This window comes from Bos taurus, chromosome 11 (genome assembly GCF_002263795.3).
Source record: "Bos taurus isolate L1 Dominette 01449 registration number 42190680 breed Hereford chromosome 11, ARS-UCD2.0, whole genome shotgun sequence".
NCBI classification, from domain to species: domain Eukaryota; kingdom Metazoa; phylum Chordata; class Mammalia; order Artiodactyla; family Bovidae; genus Bos; species Bos taurus.
In genome coordinates, this window is record NC_037338.1 from 22,406,784 (window position 1) to 22,423,241 (window position 16,458).

Sequence of the window (16,458 nt, forward strand, 5' to 3'; positions counted from 1 at the left end):
TAAGAAGGAAAAACTTAGTGCGCTTATGCCATGAATAGTAAAAGCAAAGTTCTATGAAATCTCCACTGGTAGAAGGCTTGAACTGGAACCTTTGAAAGAACAGAATTAGCTTATAAGAGATTAGAATCATTGGGCCACAGCATTGTGCTGAATAGTTGCTCAATAGTCAAGGCTAGTCTGGTCATTGAATTATCCCTTTTACTGTTACAGTAGTAAATGTTGGCTGCTTATTTTGTGTTAAACCAAAGATTGGGTCCCAGGATACATACTAATTGTTGATCCAAGAAAATTACCTTCACATACGAAAGTGTTTCATGCATGACCATATATGAATATAATGAGGAATTCTAAAGAAAAATTTAAAGACAATTAGATGAATAAGGTATCATTTATCTCAGCAGTCAGACACTGTGCTCCCTTGGGACATTCAAAGCAGACAACGCATGACCAAGGGTTGACATTTGTAAGGTGGTTCCTGGGCATCTATGTTCTTTCTTGTGGATGAGGATACCAATGGCACAATAATACCTTTTGGGTCTTTATTTCTTCAAAACATGAAAACAAAAGATGAAGTAGATGACAATGAGAAGAGAGAAAACATTCCGTACAGAATATGCTGGATCACTAGTGATTAAATCAGAAATCATTAGAAACTTTATTTGTCTGTGTCAATAATGTGTACCATTTATAAGGAACAGCACAATTAGTGCACCTCCCCCGCTAAGCTGTGCACAATACACACACAATAATCAAACAAAAGGAAATAATTTTACATGACTATAATTACTAAAACAACCCTGAACAACTAGAATCGTATTTTCCCTATAACATGAAAATTTAAAAAGCAAACAAACCAAAAAGCTTTGAAATTGAAATTGACCAATGGTAAAGATTTCTTAACATCCTCTGTGAAAATTTGCTATGGGATTATTAACATTCCAAATATAGCTAGAAAGAAGTGCAAAGTCTTTCTAATGTTTAAACAACTCATCTCTCTTGACTATTTACTTGGTGTTTCTAGGCTAGCTTTTCATTAAATAAATCTCCAGAAAAAAATGGGTTAGGATTATGCCACCAGTGCGCTGGGCCATGACAGGTCAGGGCTGAGGCTCCAGGAGATGTGAGAAATTAGAGCTGCAGGGGGCATGGAAAAGTACTGCTGTCCAACAAAGATCAGCTGAAGACAAAAATTGGGATTAATTGGGATTTCTCAGACAGCTGGGTCATCAGCAGGATTTCCTTACTTGGTTTAAAATGGAAAGGTGTACAGATCTGCAAGACTGGCTCAGGATACACAGACTGCTGCCCCTTCCATATGCCTTATACTCTCTCAGTTCAAGAAAATCTTAGACATCTAGGCAAGAGAATTTCAGCAATTGTGTTTTTCTTGTAAGATCAAATTGTTTCCACATGGCTGTGTTAACTGTTACTCAGGGGTTAACTGTGAACCCCCTCAGGATCGGGATCTGGGCTGTCTGGTCCATGGTTAGTCCCCAAGTCCTAGCATAGCACTGGGCAGATTGGGTGGGCACTCAGCATTTCCTTATTCGTTCAGTCAGCCAGTGTTTTTATTACATGATGAGTGATTGTGATTACTAAGTGGAAGAAGAGAAAATAAGAAATGAAGATTATTATCAGTTATGTATCTCTGAAACAACACAGAGGGCTTAGGGGTGTCTCCGGCCTGGGATTCTTTATGGATAGAGAAATGTCTGAGAGGGGACCTAAGTCATTCCATTTTTCCTCATTTGTGGACTCACAGCTTTGGAATGTTGGGTTTATCATGCTCTTTGATATTGTGAAATAGAGCCATTCCGTTTCCAGGATTAAAAACCTCCCAGAGCAGTCCTAGGAGAGGCACTAATCATCTCATTTAATCACTTCCTCCTCAGCCCTCCGTAGAGAAGACACACTTTGAAAGGCCTGTTGCTCACTGTGGCTTCTTTTCTCCTCAGGAACTGCAGATACTATCAGAGGGGTCTGGACAGTGAAAAAAATGGGGCTCTGAATAGCCTTTTACATAAAAAAATAAAATGAACAAACCAGCACTATCTACCGTCTGTGCCAGACAGAGCAGATGTGAAATAAATACTTTTGGGGCAGGGGTGTTCCAGGAACGGAGGCTTTCAGAGCCCAGGCACATCTAACGTATCCCCTTCTCTACACAGCCCTTCTCCTTGGCCTTCCTGAACCAACAGGTGAGTTTTCAAGGCTTTGATATGCACCACGCGGCTAATTTTCCTTGAAGATACTTTGTCGCGTGCCCGCTGTCCTCTCAATAGCTTTAACTCCCACGTAACAGTTATTGTTTCTTAGAAATGAACGTGCAGATCCATGAACAATAAGCCATTTTCTCCTTTTATCCCTAATCAAACTCAATAACAACACAAAAGTTACAACTCAGGTGAAAAGAAAACTCACTCACGTCTTCAATGTCCAATCAATGTCGCCAAATGGGAGAACAGTATATGCTATACTCTACTATATACAGATACGCTTTGTTTTGTTGTATTTTTCATCCATGCACTGTGTAACAGGTATCACAACAACATTCCCAAACAGGCAGATGAAAGAGGAGCAAATGTTCCATCATGACTGGAACAGGAGTGTGCAGGCCACAGGTGCCTTGGAAAACAGAACTGATGGACAATCCCAGGCAGTAGCAACATGGGGCACAGACTGATGCGAATGGGAAAGGATGGTGTGCTTTTTGAATGGAGTTATTCTTCCTGTTTGTACGAGGGGTAAAGGGCAGGAGAAGGGGTTTGGGATGGGAGGGCTGGGGAATCAGCGGGTGTAGAACATCAGAATCAGGGCCTTGCTAATCACAGTCCAGCGCTGAAGAGAGAAGAAAGGACTTTGTGCGTTCCTGGGAATCTAGGCATGTTGTTTTTGTACCTGTTGAACAAGGGTGCCAGGCCTAGTATCTTTAAACATCAGACTGTATCTAGAACCATGACTCTTCTTGGCTCCATTCCAGCTCCCCTGTTTCTTCTTGGAGGGAGCTTCACCTCTGCTCCCACTCCAGAGATAAGCATGAAATTTAGTAATATGGTGAAGACATGCTTCTTTCTTCTTCCATGCCCGTTTCCTTTCTTACTCCAAAATAATTTTTAAAGTTTTTGGGCAAAGGGAGAGTCATCTTCCTGATTTCCATTTTTACCATTGAGATTGGACATCACCTCCCACAAGAGGACCACAAACCCTGATCTTCCCCCTGCAAAACCAAAACCAAACCCTAACATCAACCACCTCCCAACCCCGACCCAAAACAAGCAAAAACAGAAAACAAATCAAAGACTTAAGGATTTATGAACCCGGGGAGAACACAGCCCTTCTGGGCTGAGCTGCAAAGATGGCCCTGCCTCCATGCCTGGTTCAACAAGACGACGCCCCTGGGAACGGGAGGTGATGCCTTCTCTCTCCGGCCCTAGTACAGAGTCTGCTCTTGAAGCTGGATTCCATCAGCAGGTGGGTGGACATGACAAATGCCAGTTTCCTCTGTTCATTATACATAATTTTTATGTATATATATATATGTATATATATATATAAATTTACTACATCTGATTGTTCCTTTAGAAGCCTTTTATGTGGCAGTAGGCCTCCAGGGAGGAGAAGAAAATGTACAAGAGCCACAGGAGCACAAAGAGGCAGGATGTGAGGAGCTTGGCAGTCCGGGGCCCACCCAGCTCACCTCCAATTTCTGGCCTCCGCCGATACAGCAGCACCCCCACATTGATGAAAGCAAAAATGGTGAAGAGAGTGACAGAAAAAGCTAGCGTGCCAGGGGACACTTTGAACTGTTCCCCGTTGGCCGCGTGGTAGATGGCGGCGATGGACCAGGCCACACCGATGCCCAGGAAGACGTTCACCGCGTTGCTGCCTGTGACGTTACCTATGGATGCGTCCGCATACTGGTCCTGGGTGGCGGCCACTTTGCTTGCAAATGTGTCTGAGGAGGAAGAAAAAAAAGACAATGCGCGATTAGCCATTTACAGAGGTCTGTCTGTGGAGTGCTGGAAGCTGCAGCCGTGTACTCTGGAATCAAGCCTTCGGTTGAAACCCTGAGACCAGGACAGAGCTTTGTTCGCTCAAGTCCCAGCCTGTGTCGTCAGAACGAGAGGATCCCTAGGTAACAGGATTCGAGGGCTTGGTGGTGGGCGAGTTATAGGCGACTTTGGTCAAGTCCTTTTCCCCACAGATACCACAGTTCTTTGTTGATGGTAACAATTCTACGAGGGTAGTAAACTCTAGAGGTAAGGATAGTCGGCTCAGAGAGGATAAGTAAATGGGTGCAAAATCACGCAGCAAGGAAGAAGCCACATTAAGGCCTGAGCTCAGGCCTTCTGCCTTCAGAAAATGCTTGTTCATTGTATTATCTCACCTTTCCCTGTGCCTGGCGTCCTAATGGGCAGCCTCAAAACTCTTTGTTTACCAATAATCATGAATGCATCTTTTCTCTGAGGCTAGGGAATTCACACATTTTCTTTCTCTACAAGGAGTAGGACAAAACTGACTTAGACTTGGTGAACAGAGCACAAGGGTTTAGTGCTCATTTAAGCCAGAGGGTTTCAAATTCTTCCTTTGCAAGTGAGTATGTGACCCCAGGCAGTTAATTTTTAGAGATTCAATTTCCTAATCTGTGAAATGAGGATAGTAATGCTCACTTTAGAGTGCTTTTGTTAAAATTGAGCTATTAAATGTAAAATGCTTATGTTTCTGGTACAAAGCAAGGGTAGCTATTTTTGTTGTTTTGGGAAGACAACATGAATGGAGCTGCCCAGATCTGTTTATTAAAAGGTGAGGTGAGGATGGATCTGAAATAGCTCCCTTTATTAATAATGTAACAGGACCTGTAAGATATTCAACTTCCTTTTCATATGATCACTGAGTTACTGATATCAAAGTCCTTTCAGCTACCTCTGCAAAATATGTTGCACAGTCAATTTAGAATAAATATTAATAACTGTCAAATTGCACTCACATTCGCAAAACCAGCAGTGGCAGGTATGCTATTACTACAGGGTATCATGGTCTAAGAATATGTGTAGGTGTGTGATATCTGGATGGCTTTCTCCACTCTGTTGCTACTCCAACAGTGTGTGTGCTAAGTCGCTCAGTTATGTCTGATTCTTTGCGACCCTATGGACTGGAGCCCTCCAGGCTCCTCTGACCATGGGATTCTCCAGACAAGAATACTGGAGTGGGCTGCCAGGTGTCCTCCAGAAGATCTTCCCAACTCAGGGATCAAACCCATGTCTCTTACATCTCCTGCAATGGCAGGTGGGTCCTTTATCACAAGTGCCACCTGGGAAGCCCAAGCTCCAATGGGGATGATACATAAAGTGTGTTTGCTTACATACGCCTGTAGATTCTTGTGCTTTACCATCGGAGAGAGGTTATTTAGGCTTCTCAGAGGCTACTGAATCTGCAGTGTCACTTTCTTTCTGAAAGGGAACTGGTTAACCTTGAGGGTCTGTTGGATGGACCCACAGATAGATTCTGACCTACGTTTTATAAAGAGGCAAACTTCTTACTCCGTGCTACCCATATTACATAGATATGTTTTTAGTTTTTAACGGGTGGATAATTGCTTTACAATGTTGTGCTGGTGTCTGCCATATAACAATGTGAATCAGCCATAGTTACATGGATATTTTCACTGAACCCTCAATCTAAGCCTTGTAGAGTAGACATTATTATTCCATTTTTACAATCTGGGAAACAGTGATGTTGTGATAGTCTGCCTATTGGACAGGGTGTCTGTCAATAGAGCAAGGATTCTGAAACCAAATCTGTTTGATTTCAGAGCCATTCTCAGCCTACACCTTGTTTTCTCTCCTAGGAAGGCTCACATTTTCCTCTTCTCAGTCCCTTTCAGGCTGCCCCGTTCCTTCCACTCAGAAAACTTGAGACAGGTTTCCGCAGAGTACTCTTTCCTTTACCGGTGAGAACTAAGAAGGAGGTGTAGGCAGCTGGCTATCCTGTCCTGCTGGACCAGTGCTACATGGTACACTTGAGATCACACACTGCAGCCTGAATCAGGATCATCACGGAGGCCGGCGAGTAAAAGCCGAGTGAGACAAATCTTCGTCTCTTGCAGTTCATTATTAAGAATTATTAGGAACTGCCACAGCAGCAGCCTCAAAAAAAAAAAAAAAAAAGTCACTTGGCTTTTAATTTTCAAGGACAGACAGCTGAACAAGGAATGTAAATGAACACAGTCCAAGCGGGGAGACAGCCCCTTACAGCTCAGCTACTGCCGAGGAACACTCGAGATGGTATTCTGTGCTGACATGTCTGCTGGTGGTGGCTAGTGATGCGGGGCCTTCGCCTTCCTCTCTTGCCCCCTCTGCCATGCTGCAGGGATGGGGACCTGGCATCCTTGGCCTGCTTACCTCCCTTGGCACATAGTATGTGGCACTCTAGGCTTCCTCGGTGCCCCATCTCCATTCGACAGCATCTCTGCTGCTGTGCCAGAAGTGAATGAGGCACAAAATCAAAGATTTTACTGGGCCTTCCTGGGTCTACAGGGATTTCTTCTCACTCAAGTCATTTTTTCAATAGCTCATTAATGTGAATAGCGCAGCAGAGTCCTAATAATAATAGGTTCCTGTTTATAAATGCCTCTGAAAGTTAGCAACCCAAGTGATTAGCTTATATCACATAAATGAAACATGTTTGGGCCTCTGAGCCAGGTAGGTTTTACTTACTGGAATTATACATCAGATCTTTGTTTTGCAATTCAAAAGCTGTATAAGAAAATTGTAGAAACATATGTAAATCCAAACTATTAGCTTTAATTTCAACAGAGACAACTCTGTTTTCCAAATGAAGTGTGATGGAATCTCCCCAAACCACCTTCTCTCATCACTGCTTAGCGCACAGAGTGGCATACCACAGACTGTAGATGAGGTCCAGCCAAGCCTGGCCCTGAATGCCAAGCCCAAGACCCGTTTGTGGCTGAACAAGGCAAAAGCCATGCAAATGCCATTCCCGGGGGTGATATCCAAACAAGAACTGTTGCCACAGAACAGGCATATTCAGAACTTAGACTGTTAAATACCAACCAAAGGAGTCAGATATCCACTGTGACTGCTACAAACTAATTGTTAATGATAACTTATATATGGGTTTATAACTATACCTACATAATAGGAATTTTTATTTCTAATTCTCACCTTGAATTCTAATACATTTAAAGTTAATTGTAGAGTTTTAGACTTTTGATTCTGCCTCCTTGGTCCCTGTAACCGTGAATCACTAACAGGAAAGATATGTTTGGGAGGCAGTGTGGCTGGAATTAAACCACACATTACAGAGTCAGGACATGATTGTTCTCTGCATCTGGCCTTTGCCAAGTCACTTGGTCAATACGCAGGACTATGTCAACACACTCCCCTTTCTTCCAGAAATCATTTTTTTAACTGAATTTCTCCAACTTTATCACTACCTACAGACTAAGCTTTAAACATTTCTTCTGTAAAAGGGATAGTTCTCACAACCCTGCAGGTCACATGAAGGGTTTCTGTGTTTTGTATAGTTCCACCCTGAAATGATTTATCTTTGCCTTGACTCTTAGCATATGCTGGGGGCCAGCTGTTCAACTCTCAAGCGGTCTGTGCTCAGGAACTGACGCTGACAGTGATTCTGACTGAAGTCCAGCCTGCTTATGGAGGCAGGGTTGCTGTCTCCCAGCACCCGTGAATTATTGACAACATGAGGGGCTCAGAGCCTCCTCATAGTAGTGACAGAAGTCTCATCAAGTGGACATTCTGGGCTCTTCTATCTGTGTGTACTCAGGGGTTCTGGTTTCCTAACTTTACTGTTGGGTGGTACATAGAATATATCACAATACTCAATTCAGATAAATGATTTTGGTGGGGTTTTCTTTTTTGCAGGAGTCTATACATGTCTACCCTTAAACCTGACTAGTGATGACAATATCTCCTTTTAAAAGAATAAATGACCTAATGAAATATTCAAAGTGATGTCTAGGCCTGAAGATTTTGCCAGTGATGAAACTGTGCCAATATTTGTGAAGTTAAACCACACAGCACAGTCATTGAGCTCTTAAAAAGAGGTAAGAAATGTTGGCATGGTTATTGACTTCAAATCATGTACGTGACTATATGAGTGTAGCCATGGAATAGCTGGTGGCAGGGAGGACTGTTTTAGATACTGCTTAATGTCAATCAAGTGTGGACTGAAAATGCTGGGAGATCCTTGTTTTGTGTTTTTAAAGATTTGGGGCTCTACCGTCCACCCAATTAATCAGACTCTCTGAGAAAAAGACACAGGGATATGCATTTTTATAAATGCTTGGGTGAGTTTGATGGAGGTGCTGGGGCAGCCTGGCATGAAGTCCCCTATCCTCTACTTGTGCTGTGCTCTCTTTTAAAAAACCCAGCTCAAGCATGGCAACTATGAAAGGCCAAGGAACGAGGGAAATTTCCTTAAAATTAGTTGAATTCTGGCTGTTTCACTTGCCACGTAAGAAGTTTACCTACTTTATATGGTTGTGAAGGAAATGAGTTAACATGAACAAGAACAGGGCCTAGTACTTAATGAGTGCTCAATATTAGTAATTATTTTTATAATACACCAGAGCCAGATCCCAAGAGAATCCATAAGTGGTCCAGAATTCTGAGTTACTATAATGATTCTAAACTTCTGGGGAGTTATAACACCCTTTAAAGACATATTAACTTTACAGTCCTAGGTATTTAAAAATGTGGTAGAACATAAAATTATTCCTAAAATCAGAGATTTTTATTTGAAAATTCCATATAACCTAAGTCATAAAAGGGCTGCCTTTGTGGTTCAGATGGTAAAGCATCCCCCTGCAATGCAGGAGACCCAGGTTTGATCCCTGGGTCAAGAAGATTCCCCGGTGAAAGGAATGGCAATCCACTCTAGTATTCTTGCCTGGAGAATTCCATGGACAGAGAAGCCTGGAGGGTTATAGTCCATAGGATTGCAAAGAGTCAGACTTGACTGAGTGACTTTCACTTTCTAAGTCATAAAAAGACACTAGAGATCTGGTTTATGGCCCTAATTTTACTAGTGACTGAAAGACATCCTTGCTTAAACAACACATATATTCCTCTATTCTTTCCTCTCTTGTGTGTACTTTCTGTTTCACTCTTTTTGTTTCACATCCTTCTTACTCTGCCATCTTGCCTCCATCCTGAATCCTCACAACGTCGATTTTGTTGACCTACATGTGTTTTCTCGACTAACACAGGGAAGGTACCACTGTCCTTACACAGAGGGTGAATCAAAGGAGAAGTCAAATGGAAATTTTACTTATGTACTAATTCCTCTGTCACTAAGGACTTTAAACAAGTTTTTGCCTTTGTAATATTTATTTATCCCCATAAATATGAAACCCAAACTTCTTACTTACATACACACACTCACCTCACTGGTTCATATGAAAAGAAACCTTGTTTGGCATCCAAGTGAAGTTTAAGAGATCAGGGAATTACTGATGTTTGATTGATGTTTGACCAGTTAGAGGAATTATAAAAACTGACAAAGGGAAAAACACTTAAAATTTCTAGCCATAAAAATTTGTCCCTGAAAAAGAAATGGACACAATGACACTGACTTTTAGAAGAGAAGAAAAGAGGTAAGTCACAAGTTCAAGAGGACTCCTGTTGGCAGGTCAGAACACCTGCTTCTACTCATTTTTATCACCAGGGTAGCTTCGGAAAAATACCAGATTGTGAGCTCCACTCTGGGTTTCTGTTCCCTTGGTCTAGAATGCAGCCTGAGCACTGACATTCGTTAAAGCTCTCCAACTAGACTGAGACCCACTAACCAACTATGCAGAGCCTTCGATTCACTCTCTGTGTAAGGACAGTGGTACCTTCCCTGTATTAGTTGAGAAAACACATGTAGGTCAACAAAATCTATGTTGTGGGGATTCAGGATGGAGGCAAGATGGCAGAGTAAGAAGGATATGACCTCACCTCTTCTTAGGAAAACACCAAAATCACAATTAACTGCTGAACAACTATCAACAAAAAAATGCTGGGCTCTAACAAAAAAGATATCCTACATCCAAAGACAAAGAAGGAAGTCCATTACTCTGATGGTAGGAGGGCACGGTTGTGATAAAATCAAATCCCATGCCCACTGGGGGAGGGGTGGTGTGAGCCAGAGACTGGAAAATAATTATATCACAGAAGTTCTCCCACAGGAGTGAAAGTTCTAAGTTCCACATCAGCGTTCCCAGCCTGATGGTCTGGCAACAGGGGTGGAGCCTCCAGAAAGTCTGGCTTTGAAGGCCAGCAGTGTTTGATCACAGGACTTCCACAAGACTGGGGGAAGAAGAAACTCCACTCTTGGAGGGTGCACACAAGGTCTGTGTGCACCAGGACCCAGTGAAAAAAGCAGTGAGAGCCTGGGCCAGACCCACCTGCTAGTACTGGAGGGTCTCCTTCAGCGGAGGTAGAGGCAGCTATGGCTTACTAGGGAACAAAGACACTAGCAGTTCTGGGGAGTGCTCACTGGTGTGAGCCCTCAGGGCAGACCACCATCTCTCACCGAGACCTGGCCCCACTCAACAGGATCCCGTTCTAGGACACCTCAGGCCAAATACCCAACATGGTAGGCACACACCCCCTACTCAGCAGCAGACAGCATGCCTAAAGTCTTCCTGAGCATGTAGCTGCCTGCTAAACCCCTTGACATGGTCCTGGCCACCAGACAGACAAAACTCAGTTATACCCAGCTTGGGGGAAGGCAAAATCACTTCAAATCACTGAATGATATAACCTAAATGAGATAAAAGATAATATAGAATACATAAATATTATTTATGCCTAGCACACAGGGGAACTACATGATAAACTAAGAAAAAAATTCCCTTTCTGGTCATAAAAGTTTTCATTCTCATTTTCTGATGGTTTCTATTCCTTTTGACATTTTGAGAGTTGATTTCAGTGTAAATAACAACTTCCTGCATTTTATACCAACTTTCAGTTTACAAAGCACTCTGAAATCCATATTAATCCTCTTACGAGCTCCCTAAATTGTCATGATTATGCCTATTTTACAGGCAAGAAAAGCATGGCTGAGTCAAGAGGTTGATTCCAACAATAACATGAATAATGGTTAGAAGTTCTGTTTCCTGAATTCAGTTCTAAAGTTCTTGTTTCTAAAGAAAAGTCTCAAACCTATCCTTACACCTAAAGCAACTAGAGAAAGAAGGACAAACAAAACCCAAAGTTAGTAGAAGGAAAGAAATCATAAATATCGGAGCAGAAATAAAGACAAACAATAGCAAAGATCAAAGAAACTAAAAGCTGGTCCTCTAAGAAGATGAACAAAATTGAGAAACCTTTTATCCAAAATCATCAAGAAAAAAGGGAGAGGGCTCAAATCAATAAAATTAGAAATGAAAAAGAAGTTACAATGGAAGCCACATAAATACAAAGGATCATGCGACTATTACAAGCAGCAATACACCAATAAATTGGACAACCTAGAAGAAATGAAAAAATTAGGTACAATCTCTGAAGACTGAACCAGGAAGAAATATGAACAGACTAATTACAAGCACTAAAATGGAAACTGTGATTAAAAAATTCCCAACAAAAGTCCAGGACCAGATGTCTTCACAGGCAAAGTCTATCAAACATTTAGAGCAGAGTTAACACATAACCTTTGATACCCTTCCAGAAAATTGCAGAGGAAGGAGCACTTCCAAACTCATTCTATGATGTCACCATCACTCTGATACTGAAACCAGATGAAGATACCACACACACAAAAATTCAGGCCAATATCACTGATGAACATAGATACAAAAAAATCCTAAACAAAATACTAGCAAATCAAATCCAACAAAACTTTAAGAGGATCATATACCATGATCAAATGGGATTTATCCCAGAGATGCAAAGATTTTTTCAATATCCACAGACTAACTAGGGTGAACTACCCCATCAACAAATTGAAATATAAAAACCATACGGTCATATCAATAGATACAGAAAAAACTTTTGACAAAATCCAACACTCATTTGTGATAAAAACTTTCCAGAAATTGGGCATAGAAGGAATGTATTTCAACATAATAAAGGTCATATATGACAAACATACAATGAATATCATACTCAATGGTAAAAAGCTGAAAGCATTTCCTCTAAGATTAGAAACAAGATCAGGATGTGCACGCTTGCAGTTTTATTCAACATAGTTTTGGAAGTCCTAGCCATGGCAATCAGAGAAGAAAAATAAAAAGAATCCAAATTAGAAAAGAAGGAAGACCTTCACTGTTGGCAGATGAAATGATAGTAGACATAGAAAATCCTAAAGATGCTACCAGAAAACTACTGCAGCTCATCAATAAATAGTGAAGTTGGAGGATACACAAAGTACAGAAATCTCTTGCATTTCTATACACTAACAACAAAAGACCAGAAAGGGGAATTAAATAGTCCCATTTACCATAACATCAAAAAGAACAAAATATCTAGAAATAAACCTATCTAAGGATGCAAAATGCTTGTACTCCAAAAACTATAAGATGCCGAAAGAAATTGAAGATGACACAGATGGAAAGATATACCATGTTCTTGTATTAGAAGAATCAATAGTGTGAAAAATGACTATATTATTCAAGGTAATCTACATAGTCAATGAAATCCCTATCAAATTACCAATAGCATTTATTTACATGGAACTAGAACAACAAGTCTTAAAATCTGATGGGGACACAAAAGACCCGAAAGCCAAAGCAATTTTAAGAAAAATGGAGCTGGTGGAATCAGGTTCCTTGACTTCAGACTATGCTTCAAATCTACAGTAATCAATACAGTATGGTACTGCACACAAAAACAAGTATATACCAACAGAACAGGATAGAAAGCCCAGAAATAAACCCATGCAACTGTGGTCAATTAATCTATGTCAAAGGAGATAAGATTATACAATGTAGAAAGACAGTCTCTTCAATAAATGATGCTGAGAAAACTGGACAGCCACATGTACAAAACTGAAATTAGATCATTTTTTACCACTATATACAAAAATAAACTCAAAATGCATTAAAGAGCTAAATGTAAGATTGGATGCTATAAAACTTCTAGAGGAAAACATAGGCAGAACACTCTTTGACATAAATCACAGCAACATTTTTTCAAACTATATCCCAGAGTAATGGAAACAAAACCAAAAATAAACAAATGGGACCTAATTAAATTTAAAAGCTGTTGCACAGCCATGTGCAAAACAAAATGAAAAGCCCACATAATGGAAGAAAATATTTACAAATGATGTAACTGACATGGGATTAATATTGAAAATTTATAAACAGCTCATGCAGCTCAATATAAAAAAAAAACAAACAACCTAATCAAAAAATGGGCAGAAGATCTAAGTAGACATTTATCCAAAGAAGACATACAGATGGCCAAGAGGCACATGAAAAGATGCTCAACATGGCTAATTATTAGAGAAATGCAAATCAAAAGCACATTAAGATATCACTTTACACCAGACAGAATGGTCATCATCAAAATGTCTACAAACCAAAAAATGCTGGTGAGTTTGTAGAAAAGGGAACCCTTCCACCCTATTGGTGGGAATGTAAATTGGTACAGCCGCTATGCAGAAACATATGGAGATTCCTTAAAAAACTAAATATAGAGCTACCAAATGATCTAGCAATCCCACCCCTGGGCATATATGCAGAGAAAGCCATGGTTCAAAAGGATACATGCACCCCAGTGTACATTGCAGCACTATTTACAATAGCCAAGAAAGGGAAGCAAACTAAATGTCTGTTGATGGAGGAACAGATAAAGAAGATGTAGCATGTACATACAATGGAATATTACTCAGCCACGAAAAAGAATGACATAATGCCACTTGCAGCAACATGGATGGGCCTGGAGATTATCATACTAAATGAAGTAAGTCAGAGATAGACACATATCATATGATATTGCTTGTATTCAGAATCTAAAAAAAAAAAAAAGATACAAATGAACTTATTTACAAAACAGAAAACAAACTTATGGTTACCAAAGGGGAAGGGTGGCAGGGAGGGATAAGTTGGCAGTTTGGGACTGACATATACACAGTGCTAGATAACCAACAAGGACCTACTATATAGCATATGGAACTTGGCTCAATATTCTGTAATAACCTAAATGGAAAAAGAATTTGAAAAAGAATAAATACATAACTGAATCCCTTTGCTGTACACCTGAAACACTGTTAATCAACTATACTCCAATATAAAATAAAGAATTTAAAAATCAACATTTTGTTACTGGGTAAATTACTTTTCACTTTGATATTGTTAACTTGAACGTTTGCACTTTGCAGGGTTACCCCTGGAACTTAGTTTTCCTATGATGTATCTGAAATCCTGGTATATTTCAAGTTCAAAGAAAGATTAATTCTAATTAAAATAGAGAAATATTGTGTCTATTCTTCAGGGAACACAAGGCAGAGAAGAGAACGAACAACAACCAGCAGTACTATTTAATTTGCTTTCCAAACTGTAATTTGATACATGTTCACAAAAGGAAATGGTTAACACTCCACATACACATACTGGGAACATACAGTTCCATAATAGGATTATTTTTCAGAACAATGTTCATGAATGTTCAACAGTGGGTTCAAGTTTCCCCTTCCTTCTTCAAGCTCCTAGCTTCATGGCATTTGCTAAAATTTTCTAAAGTCTCTGATTCTAATTCTTGATGTTAATAGAAGCATTTTGAACCTTCCAAAGAACTCTTGGTTTCCCTGAGATGGGGCTCTTGAATTTCTCAGTCAGTGTTGCCTTCTCACTCTCAGTCCTGAAAAGAACCCTGAACCAACTAGCTGGTTGTAGAGTAAATAAGTTGTGTTCTAACCTGGCTGTCTCTTGCTGCTGTTGCTAAGTTGCTTCAGTCATGTCCAACTCTGTGTGACCCCATAGATGGCAGCACACCAGGCTCTGCCATCCCTGGGATTTTCCAGGCAAGAACATTTGAGTGGGTTGCCATTTCCTTCTCCAATGCGTGAAAGTGGAAAGTGAAAGTGAAGTCGCTCAGTTGTGTCCGACTCTTAGAGACCCCATGGACTGCAGCCTACCAGGCTCCTCCGTCCATGGGATTCTCCAGGCAAGAACACTGGAGTGGGGTGCCGTTGCCTTCTCCGGGGTGTCTCAGAATTCTGTCCATGGAATTCTCCAGGCAATACCTGCATTAATATGGTTCTGGAGTGGATCAGATTATGTATGCTGGGTACCCTGAGAGTTCTGCTTGTTTGCTCACCCAAATAAAAAGGTTGATGCAGATGATAGTGGTGGACATTCCAATGTGTGTCTGATCAAGTAAGGGGTTACAAGGTTGACTGACTTAAAGGAAGTCTCCTTGCGCTGGTCAACCAGCAGCTGGATGATGAACATAATTATCTGACAGTTTCCAGTTGGTGCATGTGAGATAATGGTTCCACTTAGCATGGAGATATTTAGTAAGCTGAGGCCACTATGAGTGGCCAATTTGGGCACCTGAGCCTGTGTTACTTTGGTAACGACTATTGCTACTGAAGAATACCAGTCCTAGTAACTGGTCAGCATGCTGCTGCTGCTGCTAAGTCGCTTCAGTTATGTCCGACTCTGCTACCCCATAGATGGCAGCCCGCCAGGCTCCGCTGTCCCTGGGATTCTCCAGGCAAGAGTACTGGAGTGGGGTGCCATTGCCTTCTCCATCTGGTTAGCGTAATATATCTAATTATGGCAGTAAGGAGCCTAAACTTAAATAAGTGAAAGTGTTAGTCATGTCTGACTCTTTGCTACCCCATGGACTGTAGCCCACCAGGCTCTTCTGTCCAGGGAATTCTCCAGGCAAGAATACTGGAGTGAGTTTCCATTCCCTTCTCCAGGAGATCTTCCTGACCCAGGAATTGAACCCAGGTCTACCGCATTTTAGGCAGATTCTTTACTGTTTGAAGCACCAGGAAAACCCCAAACTTAAGTAAGACCTGGCTTACTTTACTTACTCTACTTACTTATTACTTCCATTTGCCATGCACTGGCCATGTGACCTCAGCACAACTTCTCTAAGCCTCTAAAACCTCACCTGTAAAAATGGGAAAATACAAGTCCTCATTTATTTGGCTAATGATTAAAAGAAGTGATGCAAAAAGGCATAGTGTGGTGTCTGGAAATTGGTAGGTATAACAAATGCTAAGTGTTATTATATTCTGGAAATCTTTGTTCTGGTAATAATAAAGGATATGTGGATGGTATTAAAATCTTTTATTATGGTTTCCTTCAGCAAGGTGATTTATGGGTAATAGACCTTATATCCCACTCCAGTACTCTAGCCTGGAGAATCCTAGGGATGGGGGAGCCTGGTGGGCTGCCGTCTATGGGGTCGCACTGAGTCGGACACGACTGAAGCGACTTAGCAGCAGCAGCAGCATCAGACCTTATATAGGATT

At 41.0% G+C, this 16,458-nt stretch overlaps 1 protein-coding gene across 15 annotated transcripts in view; it reads right to left on the reverse strand.

Moving 5' to 3' along the window:
* Positions 1–631: 631 nt before the first annotated feature.
* SLC8A1 (solute carrier family 8 member A1) overlaps positions 632–16,458 on the reverse strand; it is a 447,525-nt gene continuing 431,698 nt past the window's right edge. For 13 of the 15 annotated variants that reach the window (XM_005212561.5, XM_010809914.4, XM_024998355.2 and 10 more), the window contains one exon: positions 632–3,955. In XM_005212561.5, coding sequence (XP_005212618.1) covers positions 3,579–3,955 — 377 coding nt within the window. In that variant the 3' untranslated portion in view covers positions 632–3,578. 15 annotated transcript variants of the gene reach the window in all.